The sequence below is a fragment of the Syzygium oleosum genome, unplaced genomic scaffold (assembly GCF_021117445.2).
Source record: "Syzygium oleosum isolate NSW1041296 unplaced genomic scaffold, Sole_v2.1 Sole_v2.19, whole genome shotgun sequence".
NCBI lineage: Eukaryota > Viridiplantae > Streptophyta > Magnoliopsida > Myrtales > Myrtaceae > Syzygium > Syzygium oleosum.
Window position 1 is genome coordinate 1971189 of NW_026607503.1, and position 18313 is coordinate 1989501.

The 18313-nt window shown below is 41.4% G+C and overlaps 2 protein-coding genes across 5 annotated transcripts; both read right to left on the reverse strand.

Moving 5' to 3' along the window:
• Positions 1 to 2089: 2089 nt before the first annotated feature.
• On the reverse strand, positions 2090 to 6469 carry LOC115670425 (protein CHUP1, chloroplastic). Of its 4 annotated transcripts, none has more exons than XR_008818523.1 (6): positions 5694 to 6469; positions 5295 to 5611; positions 5094 to 5205; positions 4748 to 4879; positions 4558 to 4670; positions 2090 to 3755 (listed from the first exon to the last, which is right to left on the reverse strand). XR_008818523.1 is itself a non-coding variant. In XM_056320162.1 (6 exons), exons 1-5 carry the CDS (start codon positions 6348 to 6350, stop codon positions 4576 to 4578), a joined length of 1320 nt encoding a protein of 439 aa, XP_056176137.1. In that variant the 5' UTR covers positions 6351 to 6468; the 3' UTR covers positions 2090 to 3755; positions 4558 to 4575. The 4 variants fall into 4 exon arrangements, 3 of the variants coding, with proteins under 3 accessions (XP_056176137.1, XP_030447558.1, XP_030447555.2); XM_056320162.1 differs by having other exon boundaries at positions 4558 to 4677; positions 5694 to 6468; XM_030591698.2 differs by lacking the exon at positions 2090 to 3755 and having other exon boundaries at positions 4264 to 4670.
• A 3461-nt stretch (positions 6470 to 9930) lies between these two features.
• Positions 9931 to 13038, reverse strand: LOC115670424 (pyruvate decarboxylase 2-like). Its single transcript, XM_030591693.2, has 6 exons — positions 12202 to 13038; positions 11717 to 11880; positions 10967 to 11617; positions 10773 to 10890; positions 10379 to 10567; positions 9931 to 10266 (listed from the first exon to the last, which is right to left on the reverse strand). Exons 1-6 carry the CDS (start codon positions 12751 to 12753, stop codon positions 10096 to 10098), a joined length of 1845 nt encoding a protein of 614 aa, XP_030447553.2. The 5' UTR covers positions 12754 to 13038; the 3' UTR covers positions 9931 to 10095.
• Positions 13039 to 18313: the final 5275 nt, after the last annotated feature.

Here is an 18313-nt window from a genome sequence, read left to right on the forward strand (position 1 = left end):
AGCTTGAGAATAAAGAATTACATTTGAGTGAATTAAATTTTTAAGGTGAAAAATTCAAAAACTAAAAAAAGCTTACGAATGGTTTAGAATACGTAGCCGACTTTGAGTGAATAATTTTTGGAAGTGAAAAAAAAAGCAAAAATCAAAAATTTCAAAACTTCCAGAATGACTTAGAATCTCTACACCCACTTTGATTGAAATTTAATTTTTTTAGGTGCCCAAATGGTATTTTTTAATTTTTTTAATTTTTTAATTTTTTTTTCGGCACCTAAAGAAAATTAAATTTTACTCAAAGTGGATGGCCACATGTATTCTAAGCCATTCTATGAAGTTTTGAAATTTTGATTTTGCTTTTTTTTTTATTTTTTCGGCACCTAAAAAAATAAAATTTCGCTCAAAGTGGTGGCGCAAGTATTTTAAAGCGATTACATTGAAATTTTGAAATTTTTGCTTATTTTTATTTTTTTCACTCCAAAAAAAAATTAAATTTCGCTCAAAGTGGGTGGCCACGAATTATTTAAGTCATTACATGAAGTTTTGAAGTTTTTGTTTTTTTGCTTTTTCTACGCACCAAAAAATTTAAATTTTCACTCAAAGTGGATGGCAGGTATTTTAAGCAATTCTGTGAAGTTTTGAAATTTTTATTTTCTGCTTTTTTTAATTTTTTCGGCACCTAAAAAAAATTAAATTTGCATTTCAAGTGGGTGGCCGGGTATTAATGCCATTACGTGAAGTTTTGAAATTTTTATTTTTGGCCTAAAAAATTTAAATTTCGCTCAAAGTGGGTGGCACGGGTATTCCTAAGCCATTTGTGAAGTTTTGAAATTTTTATTTTTCGGCACTTAAAAAATTTAAATTTCGCTCAAAGTGGATGACAAGTATTAGCAGTTACGTGAAGTTTTGAAATTTTTTATTTTTTGCTTTTTTAATTTTTTCGGCACCTAAAAAAAATTAAATTTATTCAAGTGGGTGGCGCAAGTATTAAGGCATTCTGTGAAATTTTTAAATTTTAGATTTTTTATTATTTTTAATTTTTTTTGCATCTAAAAAAAATTAAATTTCGGTTATGAAAGTGGGTGGCCAAGGTATTCTAAGCCATTTTGTGAAATTTTGAAATTTTTTTTTTTTCGGCACCTAAAAAATATTTAAATTTCGCTCAAAGTGGGTATGCAGTTCTAAACCGATTACGTGAAGTTTTGAAATTTTTGATTTTTCTTTTTTTCTGGCTTGATCGTTTCTTGAGATGAACATGTGTTTTGAAGAAAGAGTTCTCTAAAAAATATATTATTTGATTGAGTTACCAATATTTATACAACTGATTTGAAATTACCACCTACCTTGATAATTTACGTTTACCACCACTTATTTGCGAATGTAATCAGCATTTTAAAGTCATCAACTCTCATTTGAGTTCACCTACTATCTAGTTGGTTGTAACGTCAACATGTTGGCAAGCTCCCTAAACAAATGTTGGTAAAATTATTTTTGGAATAAATAATCAAATAAAAGTTGGTAATTTAATGTAAAAGTTAGAAATCTATGTATTGAAAACTAAAGAAAGTTGGTAGCTAAGGCTTGTTTAGTAAAACTGAAAATCAAATGTTGAAATCTATGTATTGAAAATTAAGTGTTGATAATGGTAAGTGTTGAGAACATAGATAAAAAGTAATTTTGAAATAATAACAGAAAATTATTAGATGAATGTTGGTAGGCCATGGTATTTTTCGTTTTGCTTTTCATTTTTGGGGTTTTTTTTATAGGACACCCCTTGACACCTCGGCCCGCCGCATCGATGTCATGTATCCACGACAAATATAAAAAAGTGTTACATCAATATTTTCCGTCACTAAAATTGGATGAAATTCACGGAAAAAAAAAGTATTTAATTGCTCAGACCAAATTTTAGGACTAGATTGTACCATTTAAAAGTCTTGAGACCCGATCGCACCACCCATTAACTGTTTGATGGTGGAAATACAAATGTCAGACATCTAGGTCCTGATGCCTGTATATGAATGTTGTGGACCGTGGATGGATCAAGAGCAATAATCTTCTTGTCACATGTAAAATTTTGTGAAACTACTGCCAATTATTGTTGAATGTATAGTTTATTATTTAAATATTCTAATGTCGGCTCTAGATTCGTCTTGCCATTATAATGTGGTAATTGGCATGCAAATACACATCACATTTCTTTCATGACTAAGCTAAAATGATGCGTTCATGAAGTTCAACGAGCACATCAAGGGCAAAGTGAACAAACTTTGCGGAGTTGACATGAGGAATTTCGAACCGAGTCGTTGACACGTTCATGACCCGGTAGATGCTCCGGAGGGTCTGGTTTAGACCGTAAAACAGTGGCTCGAGCCTCATCGATCCATGCAAAGCTGCTCTGGCGAGCAGGGTGGTCATCGTGCAGCCGACACAAGGTTGATGTGGCGAAAACCAGAGGAGTTCGAGGACGCACGTGCACTGCAAGAGGCGGACAATGGCCTGCAGCATACGGGTCAAAAACCATGGTGGCATTTTGAATCGATGAGGAGGTCACCGGGGTAAGAACCAACAAGCCGATCTATGCAATGAGCCTATAGTTGTTCTGCTTTGGCGGTGACATGGGTGATTAGAATCGCCCGCGCCGAGTCGAGCCAACCAAATTCATTGGCTAACTCTTTTCTTTCGATAAAACAAAGAGACGGATTAAATATCAGAGCAAGGAACAGGAATTCCCGAATGCAACAAGCAACAAACAACAAACAGAAGCTAAAACAACAGACAACTGCTGTCCTTTCATTAACGTGCTTTATGAGCCGTTCTTCGCCGAACTGGTCAAGGATGAGGACCCAGCAACAGCTTTGCCACCTTCCCGAATGCGCAAAATTCCAGACTTGTGATGAGGAAGGTGGATGAACCTTTCGGAGTTTGGTGTGCGAGTCCTATTTTGGAGAAACCGTATATGCTTTTTGCTCTTTGCAGGCATTTGCATCAGAACCCTCCCTTAGCATTACTTAAGTTCTTGCGGGTGTAAAAGCATCAGAGATACAAGGAGAAGGCCACCACCCACTAAAAGGCCCCATGCATATTCGAATCTCAGCTAGCAGGTATGGCTAAAACAATGAGGCACGTTTTCTAAGCACATGGTATCTAATAGGGGTACGCCTTATTCTCCTATGAAGCCCTGACTCTGCCCTTCTCTCTCTCATGAACCTCCATGAGGGCCGACTACTTAAGCATCGGAGGGCTCTAACGGGAGAAAACTCTGGGGTACTTTTTGCAGTTTCTCTCTGCCCTTGGACTTGGGGTTGCTAACCGTGGATCGCGCGGATTTCAGCAACAATAATGCCCAAAGATAGACTCACAATGCATTGGATGTTATCAAATGCCATATGATTAGTACTGCAACATATGATTAGTACTGCAATGTGATTGCAATGGCTAACTAAATCCCTCAAAACTAAAATCTACAGAAACAAGTAAAGAAAGTTATACTGCCTTCCACTCATAAACAGCTTCACAGCTTATACGTGAGATATGGGATGGAAATATGAGGTAACTCTTCATTTAGCTTTACGACTATAGGGTATAACTTGATATGGCATGTTGGCTAATGTTCATTATTAAATAGAATTCTGGTGTTTCATATGATTATATATAAAAACCGAGTACGCCATATCCATTTTATCACGATTGAGAACATTTACGATCGATATTTCTCTTTAAGTGTTGCACTCGCTCTTCGACTCTCTCTAGTCTGTGTCCTGCATCAGTGGTATAATAGTAACGGTTTTCTTCATCAGTAGGGCCGACTAACCAAGAGATGATGGACTGCTAGAGAGTCTTTATCAAGAGCATTGACTAAAGAGATTCCTTAAGCGTAATGACGCTTGCAACTATTGCTAACCAATATCATCCTCTGACTTCAGCAATCTGGACGTGACTCAAAAGTTTTGGCAATGAAATCGTAATTCCCTCATATTGGTGACCGACAACACGATCCATCTATTCTATATTCCTATTACATGGAATCCTCTTCATCTGGAGTCCGCGGTTACCCAATATGCACGCCAATTCTGTTTAAGATATAGGACAACGACCTTGTGATATAGACTCAAGCTCTGTTGTGGTTACTTGTATCTAGCATGATTGACTAATATGCATTCAACTAGCAGTCTCAGTGTGACTGACTCATTCATGTTAATCGCATAATCGTTTAAATGTGCCCAGTGAAACCACTCTGATTGTCCAGATTTTTACTGATGTAAGATCTAAAAAAATGAGGCTTACCTAACATTAGATGAATCGATTGTCCTCTCTGCCAGATGATATTTGTCCTGACAGAAGATTTGACACAGAACTTATCCCAACTGTTGTTTCATCAGATAAGCTCATTCCTATCTGGATTTTCACCAGTAGTGTATAAAAGATATGAGATGGTTTGAGTGCATACAATAGCTATAGCGAGTGGCTCTAAAAGGTTTTCGTTTAACCGTTTTTCGAACCAAAGAAAAATGAAAAGACTGGAAAATTTTCTATACGAATAGCCTATATAGTGGTCCTGACCTGACCAACCACACAAGATTACAAGTCTGTGGCCATATTTAGTTGTTTCTGATAACCCAAGCCAACCTTCTTCAGTAGTTCAAAGGCACCTATGGTTTCGTCGTCAAAACCACCTGCAAACTGAATTGTCGAAACTTAGATACGCCCATATGTATAGAAAAGAAAAGTGTCTTTTCGGTGCTTAGTTTACCTGGTGCACTCGGAAAGCAAAGCGAACCCCTTGAAGCATAAGGTTGTCCTCTTGCGAGCACTCACTAGAGCGCATTTCTCTAGCTATCCTCTTCATGTATTCCTTCGCCAGTCTCAGTGAGCTTAGCTTCATCTGCAAGAGAATTGAGAAGCACCTCAAGTGTGCTCTAACTATAGTGAAGTGACAATTTCGGTGTGTATCATTTTCTGTAGTAAGATTGACAAACTTGGAAGCTCTTTTAGGTGATTGGGTCAGTGATTCGAACTAGCAGCCTACTTGAAGTTGGGATCATAAGTCGTGTTGCGACAATATTTTGCCTAGTTTTTCCTGTTCAAAAGCTGCCTACCTGACCGATCAGTCCCGTGTCCAGCATCCATTGCCAAGGAATCTGGAGATCTCTGTATTTCTTACTCGTGCTCTCTCTCATCCTCTCCACGTTGTTAATACTTTGCTCCAACCTGGAAATGTGAAATTAGAATCGCACAATCAATAAACAACTTCCTCAACGGACACATGGAAAAGATGATAAATTTTTATACATGCTCGCCTGTCTTGCAATGCTTGCATCCGTCTCAGGGCTGGGATGAGGGGCTCTTTGGGATTGTCCTGGAACGAAGAAACTTCGGATTCTAAGTTCCTCAAGTCCCGATAGCTAAAAGCAGCTTCCCTCATGGCATCTGCTTTTCTTTCAGGCCAATGCGGAAAATGCTTCAGGACCGCCCTCTCGTCGACCAGGGACGACAGTTCTTCATCCAGCCACTTGACAAATGCCTCCACGTCGGTCATATCTTTGAAGGCTGCCGATTCCACTTCCTTGATTAGGAAATTGATGAATTGCCCCTGTCTCTCCACGTCGGATTTAATCTGTCCACAACTATGTGTTTTGAGCCAAAGTCGGTAATTGTCAAATACTGTTACATACAAAAAGTTAGCTGCTAAAACTTACAGCCGAGAGATAAGAAGAGCGATTCTCGATCTCTCCGATCATGTTCTTAGTGAATGTGACTGCGGGTACTCCTGTTGGGTTGGATTTGTTCTCCATCCGTGCATCTTTCCTCGTCAGCGCACGATACAGCTCCACCACTTCCGGCACACGGCGAACTGCTCGGATCCCTGAAAGCGATCTTGATGGCGGCGGGGGCGGGGGCGGTGCTGGAGCCGATGGCAACTTTTTCCCATTCTCATCCTTAAAGGAAGCAAGATTAGCATTAGGCTTCGGTGGCGGAACTGGGATCCTTTCTTCTCTTTCCTTTTTAGCTGCAAAAGCTAGTCTCGGAGATAAGTTCTCGGCAGGCGAATTGTGTTCCGCTATCTTAGCAGTCGGTTTCTGCAGAGACACATTTTCGCTCTCTAGTGAGTTCTGTATCTTCTTCCAGAGAAGGGACTTCCTTTCGTTGTCGTGCGCCTTGAGGGAGCTTATCTGTGACTTTAGGCGCGCCGCTTCATGCCTCAGCTCCTGATTTTCTTTCTCCAGGGAGACATTCCTTGCCAGACAAGCTTCAAGTTGTATCCTGAGCAAGGCGATCTCTGAGTCATCATCTTCTCGTGGCATTTTCTCTCCGTCGTCTTTTTTCGCCTTTAGAAGAGGCAGGACCAGTGACATTTCAGGACCTCTACCTTATATGTAGCCTTATTTCTCAAGTAAGGGATGTTTCACCGAATGGTGAAGGAGCAATGCTCGTTTACAACACTGCCCCTCAATGCGGTGGCAATGGCAGTCGGGCCACCCGAAGGCTAGTGTTGCAGACAAGGTTGTTTTAGAGCTTTCTCTGGTCTAGCTTTGTTGGCTACGATGATTAGCATGTTGACCTTTGTTTTTTAAATTTAAATTTAGGTGAGTTTGAGAGAACTTGGGGCTTCGGGCACAAAAGAAACGAGGGCATTGTTTTTTTTTTTTTGGGTAGTTGTCCCTAGGAAGCCATGGTAGGTGAACCATTAAATTTTATGTTTTCTGCTTTCACTGTGCTGTTCCTTTTGTCATCCATAATCTGTGAAAAGAAAATTCTTGAACTTGCCGTGACCTGGAAACTACTGTTCAAAGGCAAGGAAGTTTCTTCTACTTTTAAAGCTTGGGATCTGATGATGATTGGCCCAGAGGCCAAATGATTCAGGACTGATTGCAAAATCCTATCTGCACAAACTGTGAGAGAGTATGATTGGTTGCCCTCCTTTTCCCAAGTGTTAGATCAAGAATGGGAGAGGAGGGTGGCAACAAGGGTCAATCCGGTACTGAGTTTTTCTTGCCCTTTAAACGAGAGCCATGTGAATTGATGTGGATATCTCTATGGTAGCAAATGGGCATGTACTGATTGTTTGCTTGTGAAGCAATGGAAGAGAATGGAGGGACATTTGGGAAGAAAATATGTGATAAGAAATAAAGGAAAGCAAAATTTGCAGTGCAGTGAAGGATGCTGATTGCTGACAATGGAAAAATTAAAGGAAAAGGAAAAGCTCCTGATTAGTACTGCCCACCAGATTGAGATCCTACTGATTTTCTTTCTTTTTACTTTTACCTGTCTGCTTTTTCATTCTTGAGGGCACAAAAAGTGTACAGAGCATTTATTAGTTGGTGGTAACTCTTATAGCTCAAGAGGGACTTAGCAAATAGTTTGCTAGGAGCCTGCAAAATCACACTTCTACCAGTTGTATTTTGTTTAAATTAGGTCAATTTTTTTCTTGTAACTAAGCAATCATATGAAGAATATTGCCCCTGAAGATCAGATCTGTACTCCTTTGTCCGAAAAATAATGCTCAGAGGCTATAAAGTGATTAAACACTGTAAGTTCACCAACAATACTGCCGATATTAAACTTCGAAGCCAAATAAACCCAAGAAAAGCCCAAGCGTCTGTACTTTCCGACAAGACTTTGCTTTGTTGGTCGGCTAGAGCAATTACCCATTATGGGAAATTTCGCTGACACCACTTAAACTTCAGTGGCAATCAATGAACATCTACCCCTGGCAATAGAGGCAAATGAGTTCCTTTTTCTGCTCCTGCGGTGATTTTTTCAACTACATCTTCAAGGGGTTGCAAACAAGAATTTGAACAAGTTACGGGATTGTTGTCGAATTTCATTGAGTTACAGAAGTTAATTGCGGCAGAGGGGCGGTCGAGATTTCCAAAGCGGGAGATTCCATCGAATCAACTGAAGTATAGAAGTTGTCCGCGAAATTTCCTCGAAAGCAAAGTAAGGATAAACCGGAGCGGGAGAGAGATATCAGATCTTCTGAACCATGATGGTCCGATATGATCCATCGTTTTCGCGGTGTGGGGCCCCTGAGGCCAGAGATCTTATGCTCATAGCCCTTCTTTCGGGATTCCCTAATGGCCAGGGAACCTCATGGACCTGCAACTTGCCACATGATGATAGAAGTATTGGTGAGAGGGCTCATACGTGAATTGGTTGGGACATGTCACCCAATTAATCTTTTGAGATTTCTTAACCACTCAAACTTATGCAGACTCTTGCCTTTCTTTTCACCAAAAGTCTTTGCCAATACATGCCCCAGGACCAAGGGAACTTGTCTAAAAAAAAACTATATATATATATGTGTGTGTGTGTGTGTGTGTGTGTTTAGGTCTTGTCTTTCCGGTTGGTTTCCACTCACTTTGCATGGTACATATGTCATTCTCAGTTCTGTAGGCAGTTGCAGACATTTATTGCACGAGAGTTGCTGAGGCAGCCCTTGGTCGTGTGGCATTTCACTGCATTGCTGGCACTTGGGTTCGGGTAATCTCATTGCATGGAGATCATTGTTGCACTGTCTTGTCGGTGGATTAAATGTGGAAAGTTGATTCTGAAGTAGGAAGCTTTGGTCGGGGTCCAGAACGGCTCGATACTTATATGTTTCTGGATTAGTCCATTCGTGTGATCCGATTACCGTGAGGTAGTCTAAGAGAAGTGTTGGCCATTCGGGTTGGTTTTGGGTGTCATGAACAAATATTAAGTTGCCTCGAGACAATGTCATGAACAAATATTAAGTTGCCTCAAGACAAATCAAACACAGTGAGATTCGAGCCGTGTTTTGGTGCTAGCACAGAAGATTTCAAGTACGACATTGTTTGGGTAAGTTATTGTGTTCTTTGATGTACAAATTTGCACTCTGGTCCTGGATCTGAAATCTGCATACCAAAGGTGAAGGATGCCTGAGTAAGGAGGCATGAAGAATTAAATTCACAACTGATCATCCGATACTTAGATCAGCAACAACCGACAAAGAACAGATAATGAGCTACTAAAAGAAAGTAATTGATGGGGGCTTCCAGCGAACATTTTCGAATGATTTGACTATGTCGCTCTATATATGCAGTATGAAGTCTTCCTTGAATATGGAGCTGTTCTCCGTTCCCTCGCATTGTGTTTATGAACAACTCTCCTTGAATTCCCTTTCCGACGAATATCAGTAACTCTGCACTTGGATTTATTGGATTTGTTGCTAAAACACCAGTAACAAATTTGAACTCTCGGCCAATGGCAAGTGAACCAAGTTAACAAAAGTTCATTTTCGTCTCTCTGTATTGTAGAGCGAACCCAGAAGATTTACTCCAAATATAAGTACTGTCCAAGAAATCTCTAAATGATGGCATTGACTCAACTGTTCAAAGTATGACCTCTCCTAAACAACCCTAATATGTCACTTTAATATAGTACCAACAAAATATACCCATCTACTTTCTTACAAAAAATTTCTTTCCAATAGTCGAGCTAAAAGCTGGAATATACTCGCAAGTCCCAACCAAGTCTGCTACTGAAAGAATTTAATTACCACCTGAACATAGTAAAATTCCAGGTGAGATGTACTTCCAGCAGCCATCGAACTCGAAACATTTTGCTCACGGCCGATAAATAATTGTGGGAACTGACTCCTAACACACCGATGAACCGAAATCTCTATCCGGACCGATTTTTTAAGACCCCCTAACAAACAAAGCGTGGTTCTGAACAAGATTCAGCCACCTAATGTTCAGCATCCCTATGGCTCTCAGATCTGACCAATATGTAACATGTTCAATCTGCCAATCTCACCAGTCTCTGCTGACTAGTGAATTTGGTTGAGTTTTATTTCTTACAGGAATGCTAGCAGATTTTCGTTGCAACTCATGTAGAAGTTTGGACCTTGAGGCACAGACCTAATTCACAGTAGTCAGTTCTCGACTTGACGAGGCACGATGAAACGTGATGGAACAGAAAAAGGAAATCTTCAGCTTTATTGCAATGGTTAAATCATGTTTAGACCAGAGCTGAACACTGCAGCTAATGCAACAGGAGTTTAAAAGAAATCGGGGAGATGATGAAACTGAGGAAGTGGCACGATCTCATGAACTTTGGAGTCTCAGCTCACTCATTCTATTGCGGATTCGGCGGGCGGCTGTTGGCTGCAGACACCCGAGAACCCCATTCCAATAACTCTTTGCTGGTGTCGTCCTTGTGGACGATCACTTCGATGAAGCACAAGCAATCCTTCTTCTCCTCTGTAGCTGTCGCGATTGCGTCCACAAGCTCCCGCTCACAAGTCACCTGCACAAAAGACGGGCATGACTTGTTTTTTTTTTTCACCGGTATTTGCGAGTTGAAAAGATAGTGAAGTCACAATAGTAACGACATCTCATGGCACTTTAATTGAACTGACCTTCGCGGTCCAGCAGTTTCCTTCACCGTTGTGGATGGCGTCCACCAAGCCAGTATAGTTCCAGTTCTTGATCACATTGTATGGGCCATCATGGATTTCAACTTCTATTGTGTACCCGCCGTTATTTATTAAGAAGATGATGGTCTTTTGGCCACATCGGATCATAGTTGAGATGTCCTGTGCCGTCACCTGCAAGATGCAGAGAATTAGATGTTGCAGATTGAGGGCTATAGCCTAAGTTCACGTTCAATTAGTCCTTACATGCAAAAACTTAAGGAGAGGATATAAAGACCTATCGCGAAAGTGATGCACAGCTATGGATATGGGCTGTTTGTAAGGACTTAATAAATACTTGTCGAACTTCTAATGACCGACGTATGAGAAACATGTTAACCTGGAAGCTCCCGTCACCAATGCAAGCAATGACTCGCTTATCTGGCACCGACTGTGCATATCCAAGAGTAGCACCAACGGACCACCCGATTGAGCCATACTGCATTTGGAACTCATACCTGCAACAAAAATTGAGTTCTTTTCAGGTCAACAGTCATTTGAACACCGGAACACTAGACTAGTAATGTTGCTTACCCACATCCTTCGGGCAACTTGAGTTTCTGACAGTTAAACCAGGAATCTCCGGTCTCAGCGATCACGGCCGTGTCCTGCGAAAGCATCTGCTGTATGTGCTGGAAGAGAATGTTCACCCTCAAGGGCTCGTCGGGGTCACATTTGAGAGGGATCCCCTCGGGAATGTAGATCCTTCGGTAGTTATCATAGGCAGTGGAGTTGAAATTGAGCTTCTCCGCGAGCGACCGCAGGAAGTCCTTCATCAGGACACAGCCGAAAGCGGGGCCATTGGCAACGATCACCCGGTCAGGCTCCACAATGATCGCCTTCTCTCTCTTGAGGAGGAGCGAATAGCCCACTGAGCTGTAGTCATTGAAGATGGGCCCTGCGAACAGGTAGGCATCTGCGGACTCGACTATCTCAGCGGAGAAGGCAGTGCTGACGGCCCCCCAGTACGTGCCAATGAAGCGAGGGTGGTGTTCGGGCACGAGGCCTTTCGCGGACGGCATTACTCCAATGGGATAACCACACGCATCGGCCAACTCGATGAACGCATCACGGGCATTAGCGACTCGGAGCTTCGGTCCACCAATGAGGACTGGCTTCACTGCATTGTTGAGGAAGGCGGCCGTAGCCTCGACAGCAGCTTCTAGCCCCAACTCGTTGCTCATTCTAGTAAATTATGGACACGTCCCCAGGAAACAAATTGAATTAGTACTAGAAATTGTCTGATCCGAAGCGAAAGCGACAGAAGAGAGAGCATGAATATACTTAGGCGGCAGAGCAAATGGGATTGGCTCTCTGCTAAAGGTTGGGTGAGGAATGCCTGGCAAATTACAGCTGATGCTTATGTACGCAGGCTTGCTCTCTTTCAGAGCCGTAGAAATGGCTCGGTCGATCTGTTCGTGCGCGCTGTCCAAATTATTGACAATTGCCTGCGGCGCAATGATATATACCATCATCACTACACACACACACACGTATGCTGAATCCTACATTATCATCCAAAGGACTCTAATGGAATGAACAAATCCCAAGGTCAGTGTTCTGCAGTGCCACAAAAGTTATTAGCATGATGATCAGAATGGGGTTCGAGATTGCTCGAGTTTAGATCTACAAAATGTTTCCTTTTTTCCCAGATGAAAAGACATGATCATGTAACCGCACTCGTCCACATCAATCAGCAAATCAAAGGCGGAGGCAATGAAAATTTGTAGCTGAATGTTAAGAACCTGAACAGATGTTTCCGTTACTACCTGATAACATGTGACGGTCTGGAAGCACCGCAGTTCTTGGCTAAAATCCGGCAACCCTATGGTGTGATGAAGGATCCTACTGGTGCCGTAATCGTTCGTGTTCGGCCCGCCCACGATGCAGATAATGGGTAGGTTCTCGCTGTACGCCCCGGCTATCGCGTTGAGAATGCTGAGCCCGCCGACCGTGAAGGTGACCACGCAGGCGCCGACCCCGCGGGCCCTCGCGTAGCCGTCGGCCGCATACCCCGCGTTGAGCTCGTTGCAGCACCCGACGTTGTTGAGCCCCGGCTCGGCGATCAGGTGGTCGAGGAGGGTGAGGTTGAAGTCCCCGGGCACGGAGAACACGTCCCCCACGCCGATCTCGACGAGGCGCCGGGCAAGGTGGCGGCCGAGGGTGGCCTCGGAGGAGCCGAGCGGGGCGGCGGGGGCGGCATGATGCTGCGAGCCCCGGACGGAGGAGGAGCACCGGCCGTTCTGCGGGGGGCCGCCGAGGTGGTCATCAACGTTCGGGCCGCACGAGTCCATCGGAGGAGACACGGCCATGCAGTCCATTGTCCTAGGATCACGAGGACGTCCTCGTAAAGAAAATCCTGTCCCTTAGGCAAGAGAAGAACAGGGTGTGATCAGTGGACGAGCGAAGATGGAGGAGAATGGTGTACATATAGAGGCGGTTGACGAGAGTCTAGCCGGCAGATACGGAGAAGGATTTGTGTTGGAGTTGCGACCAAGCAAGATCGATCCTCGGATCATCATGGCGGTCGTGCTTTGGGCTTCAAGTTACGTTACATCGATCGGTTTGGAAAGATGGCGCAAACGATTTGGAGCTCGGGCAAAAGTATCCGCAAGAATATAATGAAATCGATTTAGATGCTCGATACATCGTCGATGTTTCTTGGCTATGTATCTCGGAGTAATTACCCAAAAAACAAAAAAGAGTCTCAGACCCCCTGTTGTATGAATGCCAATTCGATCTTGAATTTTTCAATTTGAATAATTTAGTCATGAACATTTTGATGTTTTTACAATGCGGTCTTTTCCGGGCCAATTTCCGCCAGAAACCGCTGCCGGCGCTAACATGAACAACTTTCGCAATTTTTTTAAAATTTCTGAATTTTATTTTTTAATAGAAAAGTGCAGAATTTGTCCATGTCAGTACCGGCCGTGCCACGTAGAACGGCCGGCACCCACGTTACCGATTTTCGGTCGGAAGGACTATATTGGTAAATCGTCAAAAGGTTTAGGACTGAATTGGCCAAATTAAAAAGTTTATGACTGAATTGATATCCATATAATAAGTTTATTAATTTTTTTTTTGATTTTTCGTATGTATTAATGTTGGTGTTGGGTGCATACAATGGCACAAGGTAGACCTATATATCAATAAGTCCTTTTTATGGATTTTGCTTATTAGAAGGGTATTTATGATGGTGTTGGGTGCATACATCGTCACGAGGTAGGCCGATATATCGATAAGTTCTTTTTATGGATTTTGCTTATTAGAAGGTATTTATGATGATGCTGGGTGCATAGATAGTCACGAGGTGGGCCAATATATCGATAAGTCCTTTTTATGGATTTTGCTTATTAGAAGGGTATTTATGATGGTGGTGGGTGCATACTGTTGGTTTTCTGTGAACATGTATAGTTAAATTAAAATATAAACATAGCGGAAAATTTAAACCATGCATGTTTCTCCAAAAGTGTTGTTTGTGCATTTCAATCAAAAATCGAAAGATCATAAGGGTTCAATGGATTAACTCTAGTGACGTGTCCAAAACGACTTCATTCGTATGTTCTTTAGTTCGAGCCCCATAACCGTCGAACATCTAGTTCAGACACACTACCAATCGCACGTCTTGCGGAAGAAAAAACTTGCGAGTAATCATCATATAATTGTACTAGCAATCTTGTGACGATAATTTTCCGCACTCTCAATATTTCAATCACGGCGCTAGGAGAGAAAACGTTTTTAATTGACATGCATTTTATACGAGACATGAATAGTTCATTCTCAGTTACAACCCTGATCGAGAATTTCAATGCAGTGTCATGATTAGATCGCATAGGACATCTTTATTGTATATTGCATGTAACAAGGAGACAGATTTCATTTTGCACACACGTGTAACTTTGTATGTGAACGAACTATAACCATCAAGTACAAAGGCAGATCAACGAACCGGCATTATGCGCACCTGTGAACCATGGCCAGCCAACACAAAAGTCAACACTGTGTCTCAAGTCTAAGGATTATTTACACAAAACCAAAGCATGAATGATTAGACATTGACCACGCTAAAAGCTTGCATGTTGCTAATCGTTCTATGCGTGTCACGTTCAGTGAACTTGTCTGGTACAAGCATGTGTATTCTTACTTGGGCATCACAATAGCCAATGACTCGTGACTCGTCATTTTATTAAGTATCCAATACTTAATAGTGAAGTTAAGAAAACACCGGTCTCAACAGGATCATTAATATCCACTCAATGATCCATCGATCGGAAACGGTTTAAAGATTCAATATAATTGTGAACCTGTTACACATATTCTTAACGTCTTAATAATAGGTGTAATCACAACTGATCCTATAGAATCAATCATATATTTAAATAATTAGACAAATGAATGAATACGTCCTTGTCATTAAATAAATAATGAAATTGATAGTACAACTTAAATCCCTAACATGTAACCATTACATGGTTACTTTAGGGCATACATCCAACATGTACATTGTCACGAGGTAGGCCGATATGTCGATAAGTCCTTTTTATGGATTTTGCTTATTAGATGGGTCAGATAAGTCCTTTGTATGGGTTTTGCTTATTAGAAAGGTATTTATGATGGTGTTGAGTGCATACATCGTCACAAGGTAGGCCGATATATCGATAAGTCCTTTTTATGGATTTTGCTTATTAGAAGGGTATTTATGATGGTGTTTGGTGCATACATCGTCACAAGGCAGGCCGATATGTCGATAAGTCTTTTTTATGAATTTTGCTTATTAGTTGGTGTTGGGCGCATACATCATCACGAGATAGGCCGATATGTCGATAAGTCCTTTTTATGGATTTTGTTTATTAGAAGGGCATTTATGATGGTGTTGAGTGCATACATCGTCACGAGGTTAGCCGATATCTCGATAAGTGCTTTTTATGAATTTTGCTTATTAGAAGGGTATTTATGATAGTGTTGGGTGCATACATTGTCACAAGGTAGGCCGATATCTTGATAAGTCCTTTCTATGGATTTTGCTTATTAGAAGGATTGCCTTGCATGGAGGAAAGGTGAGGGCGCTTCACCAAATAAGGAGGTGGTGGGTAGCATTAGGCTTTGGGGAGTGGTGCATCGTGTCTACAGTGGAGAAAAGATAGGAGAAAACTAATATACAAAGTAGAGGTGCAAAAAGGAACCGAAAACTGCTTGGAAATAGACTGAACCGGCCAAGAACCGACGGTTCCCATGGGGACCGATCTGGTTCCGATTCCAATTTATAGGAACCGATGAATACTGGTCCGATTCCCGATTTTATGTGTGAAATCGCCCACCTGAACCGGATCGGTATATATATATATAGATATTTAAAAAAATCGGTTCATCAGCATATAACATGTTTGATAGAATGCCTATGAGAATACTAATTACTAGGTTTCGAAGAAGTTTATTGCGTTGCATCATTGTTTCAGAGAGGCGTAGGCTCATTTAATTTGTTAGCTTAAATGAGAGCCGCTGGAGGCTTGCAGCAGATCGTGCAAAGGCTTAAAAAGTTGCAGAGGGCAAGAAAAGATCAGTATAACAGGCTTCTTTCTCTTATCACACATACAACATAAACATGGGACAAGGGAAATGTGAAGAATAGCCCACATGGGTTGGAACTTGGAAGTACTAGGAACAAGCAAAGCAAACAAATTTTTCCCTTTTCTGCGGCTCTGATTCTCTCTCTCCCTCTCCCTCTGTACATGCCTTTCATTCTTGCTATGCATCTTGACCACTGTGAAGATCATGCGGTGAACACGACCCACCAAGATTCTTTCTTCCATGAGCCATGGAACTTAGACCAACCCGTTTTCTGATTTGTCCAGGGAAATTTGGTGGGATCGATTCCATGGATCCTTCCGGGAACTGGATCGAACCAACGGGTCCGGTTCCCGAGTGAGTTCATAAAACCAGCAGGCAATTTTCGATTTTAATTTTTCGGAACTGGTTCTTAGTAGTTGGTAGTTGGTTTCCGGTTGCAAGGTAGGAACCACCCGCCGGACCATGCTCACCCTCATTACAAGGTGAATTTAGCAAGCTTGGACTCGAAGGCAACACTGTCCTTTTTTAATTTATTTTATTTTATTTTTTTGGTTGTTTATGAGTTCATTGTTCGGAAAGTGATAAATTTATAGGTGCCTATTACGGAGCCCTCGGGATCGATAAACCTTTTGGAACTTATTATTAACCAAAGAGATTAGGGCCTAAATAAGAAAAGAAACGGAGCCCGTGGCTTAGCAACTGTTTTGAGGATGTTCTTCAAACTTGTGCTAGAAACCGTCTTCAAGAAGACAAACATCTCTCAATCGGATTCAAAAAAAGTGACTGCTGGCAGTAAAATTTTGTTCCCCATTTTTGGCTTAGTTGTCTGATCTGATTAGGAGTGAGCATGGTTCTAGGGTAGAACCTGAAACTTGAGAACCTGACCGATAAGAACATGTAAGTTATAAGTTCCAAGGTATGCAGGGTAGGTTCTAAGTTCCAAAAATTGAGAAACCTGTTTCGACGGGTAAATTATAGTTTCTAGATATGTGGAACCTGAAACCTGAAACTTGGAAACTGAAACCTAAATAAATTTTTTGTGTTTTTTTTTTGTTTATGTCTTCGCGTGATCCTGCGATGTTTCATGACATTAGATGATAAGTGTATAATCTAAAAACACTAGTCTAAGCTTTCATTTTATGACTCGTTATTATTTCATATTCTTCGTGTGTCTAAATATAAATTATGGTCAATGGATCATAGAAGCAAATAATGATCATTAAAGGTAATGATTCACTGTAATTGTTCAATTAATAATACAGGTGAAACTCGAATAGACCCTATAATCGACTTGCAACCTGATAGAGTAGGTTCCAGATTCCAAAAAATGAGATACCTATTCTCATGAGTAGCTTCCTGATGGAACCTGTACGGAATATGAAATCACTCACCCCTAGTATTGATTCACGCAATGACTTCTAATTTTAATTGTATTTATTTGAACCGTAATACCAGAAAAACTATTCTTTTGTATTCTCTTTTGTGAATGACAAGCTTGTTCATTATTATTGCGTTCATTTTCTTTTTGTTTAACTAAAAATAAAATAAATAAATAAAAACCTGTTAGACCCTAAAACCTACCATAGAACCCGTGACATGATAGGTTCTAAGTTCTAGGTTCCAACGGATAGGTTTCAGGTTTCGAAAAATGAGATACCTATATCCGAAAGTAGGTTCCAAGTGAAACTTGTAAGAAACCTGAAATCGCCCGCCCCTAGATCTGATTATGACTTCGACGGTGAAAAATGGAAAATCCATTAAACTGAAGTTAAATTCCGAGGCTCAGAGGAGATAACAAGCAAGCAGAAACAACTGACAACGTCAATCCAAGTTTTAGGCCATGAATGTCCACAGAGGCAAGCCGTGAAACTTGCAAAATAGAGAGATTCTCGTCTCATTTCCCTCTCAATGTAAGGGAAAAGCAACGGTAAGTGAGGTGCCTTAGCCACCAGTCCCAAGCAAAATCCAAGACATAGGTCCTCAGAACGGTCGGACCGTGCACCATCTATCGCACCATGTACCATTGAGTATGTAAGATCGAGCATCTATCTTGCTTTTGGACATATATTAACAGATTCCAAGTCCAGGTGTGGCGGCACTCCAATCGTTCAACCTTTGGTCACGATCAAGCCGATTGAGGTGAAAGAACTTCCCCCACCATGCCACCACATGCTCCTAGATTGTGGCATGGTGCAAACAGTTTGGCAAAACTAGTTCTTCAGATCATATTAAATATGTACGTGCAACATTGCAACCTACATATTATTCCTCAATGACGAAACCGTTTCTCTTGACGTGAAACAACTGCAACCG

What these genes read in the sequence shown, in the direction of transcription:
- LOC115670425 (XM_056320162.1), bottom strand. Translation starts at nt 6,350, where the DNA reads ATGTCACTGGTCCTGCCTCTTCTAAAGGCGAAAAAAGACGACGGAGAG. An exon ending in GCTCTTCTTATCTCTCGGCT is followed by an intron (nt 5,612 to 5,693) that starts GTAAGTTTTAGC and finishes AGTTGTGGACAG; the next exon opens with ATTAAATCCGACGTGGAGAG. An exon ending in ATGCAAGCATTGCAAGACAG is followed by an intron (nt 5,206 to 5,294) that starts GCGAGCATGTAT and finishes TCACATTTCCAG; the next exon opens with GTTGGAGCAAAGTATTAACA.
- LOC115670424 (XM_030591693.2), bottom strand. Translation starts at nt 12,753, where the DNA reads ATGGACTGCATGGCCGTGTCTCCTCCGATGGACTCGTGCGGCCCGAAC. An exon ending in CCATTTGCTCTGCCGCCTAA is followed by an intron (nt 11,618 to 11,716) that starts GTATATTCATGC and finishes ATAATTTACTAG; the next exon opens with AATGAGCAACGAGTTGGGGC. An exon ending in AAGTTGCCCGAAGGATGTGG is followed by an intron (nt 10,891 to 10,966) that starts GTAAGCAACATT and finishes TTTTTGTTGCAG; the next exon opens with GTATGAGTTCCAAATGCAGT.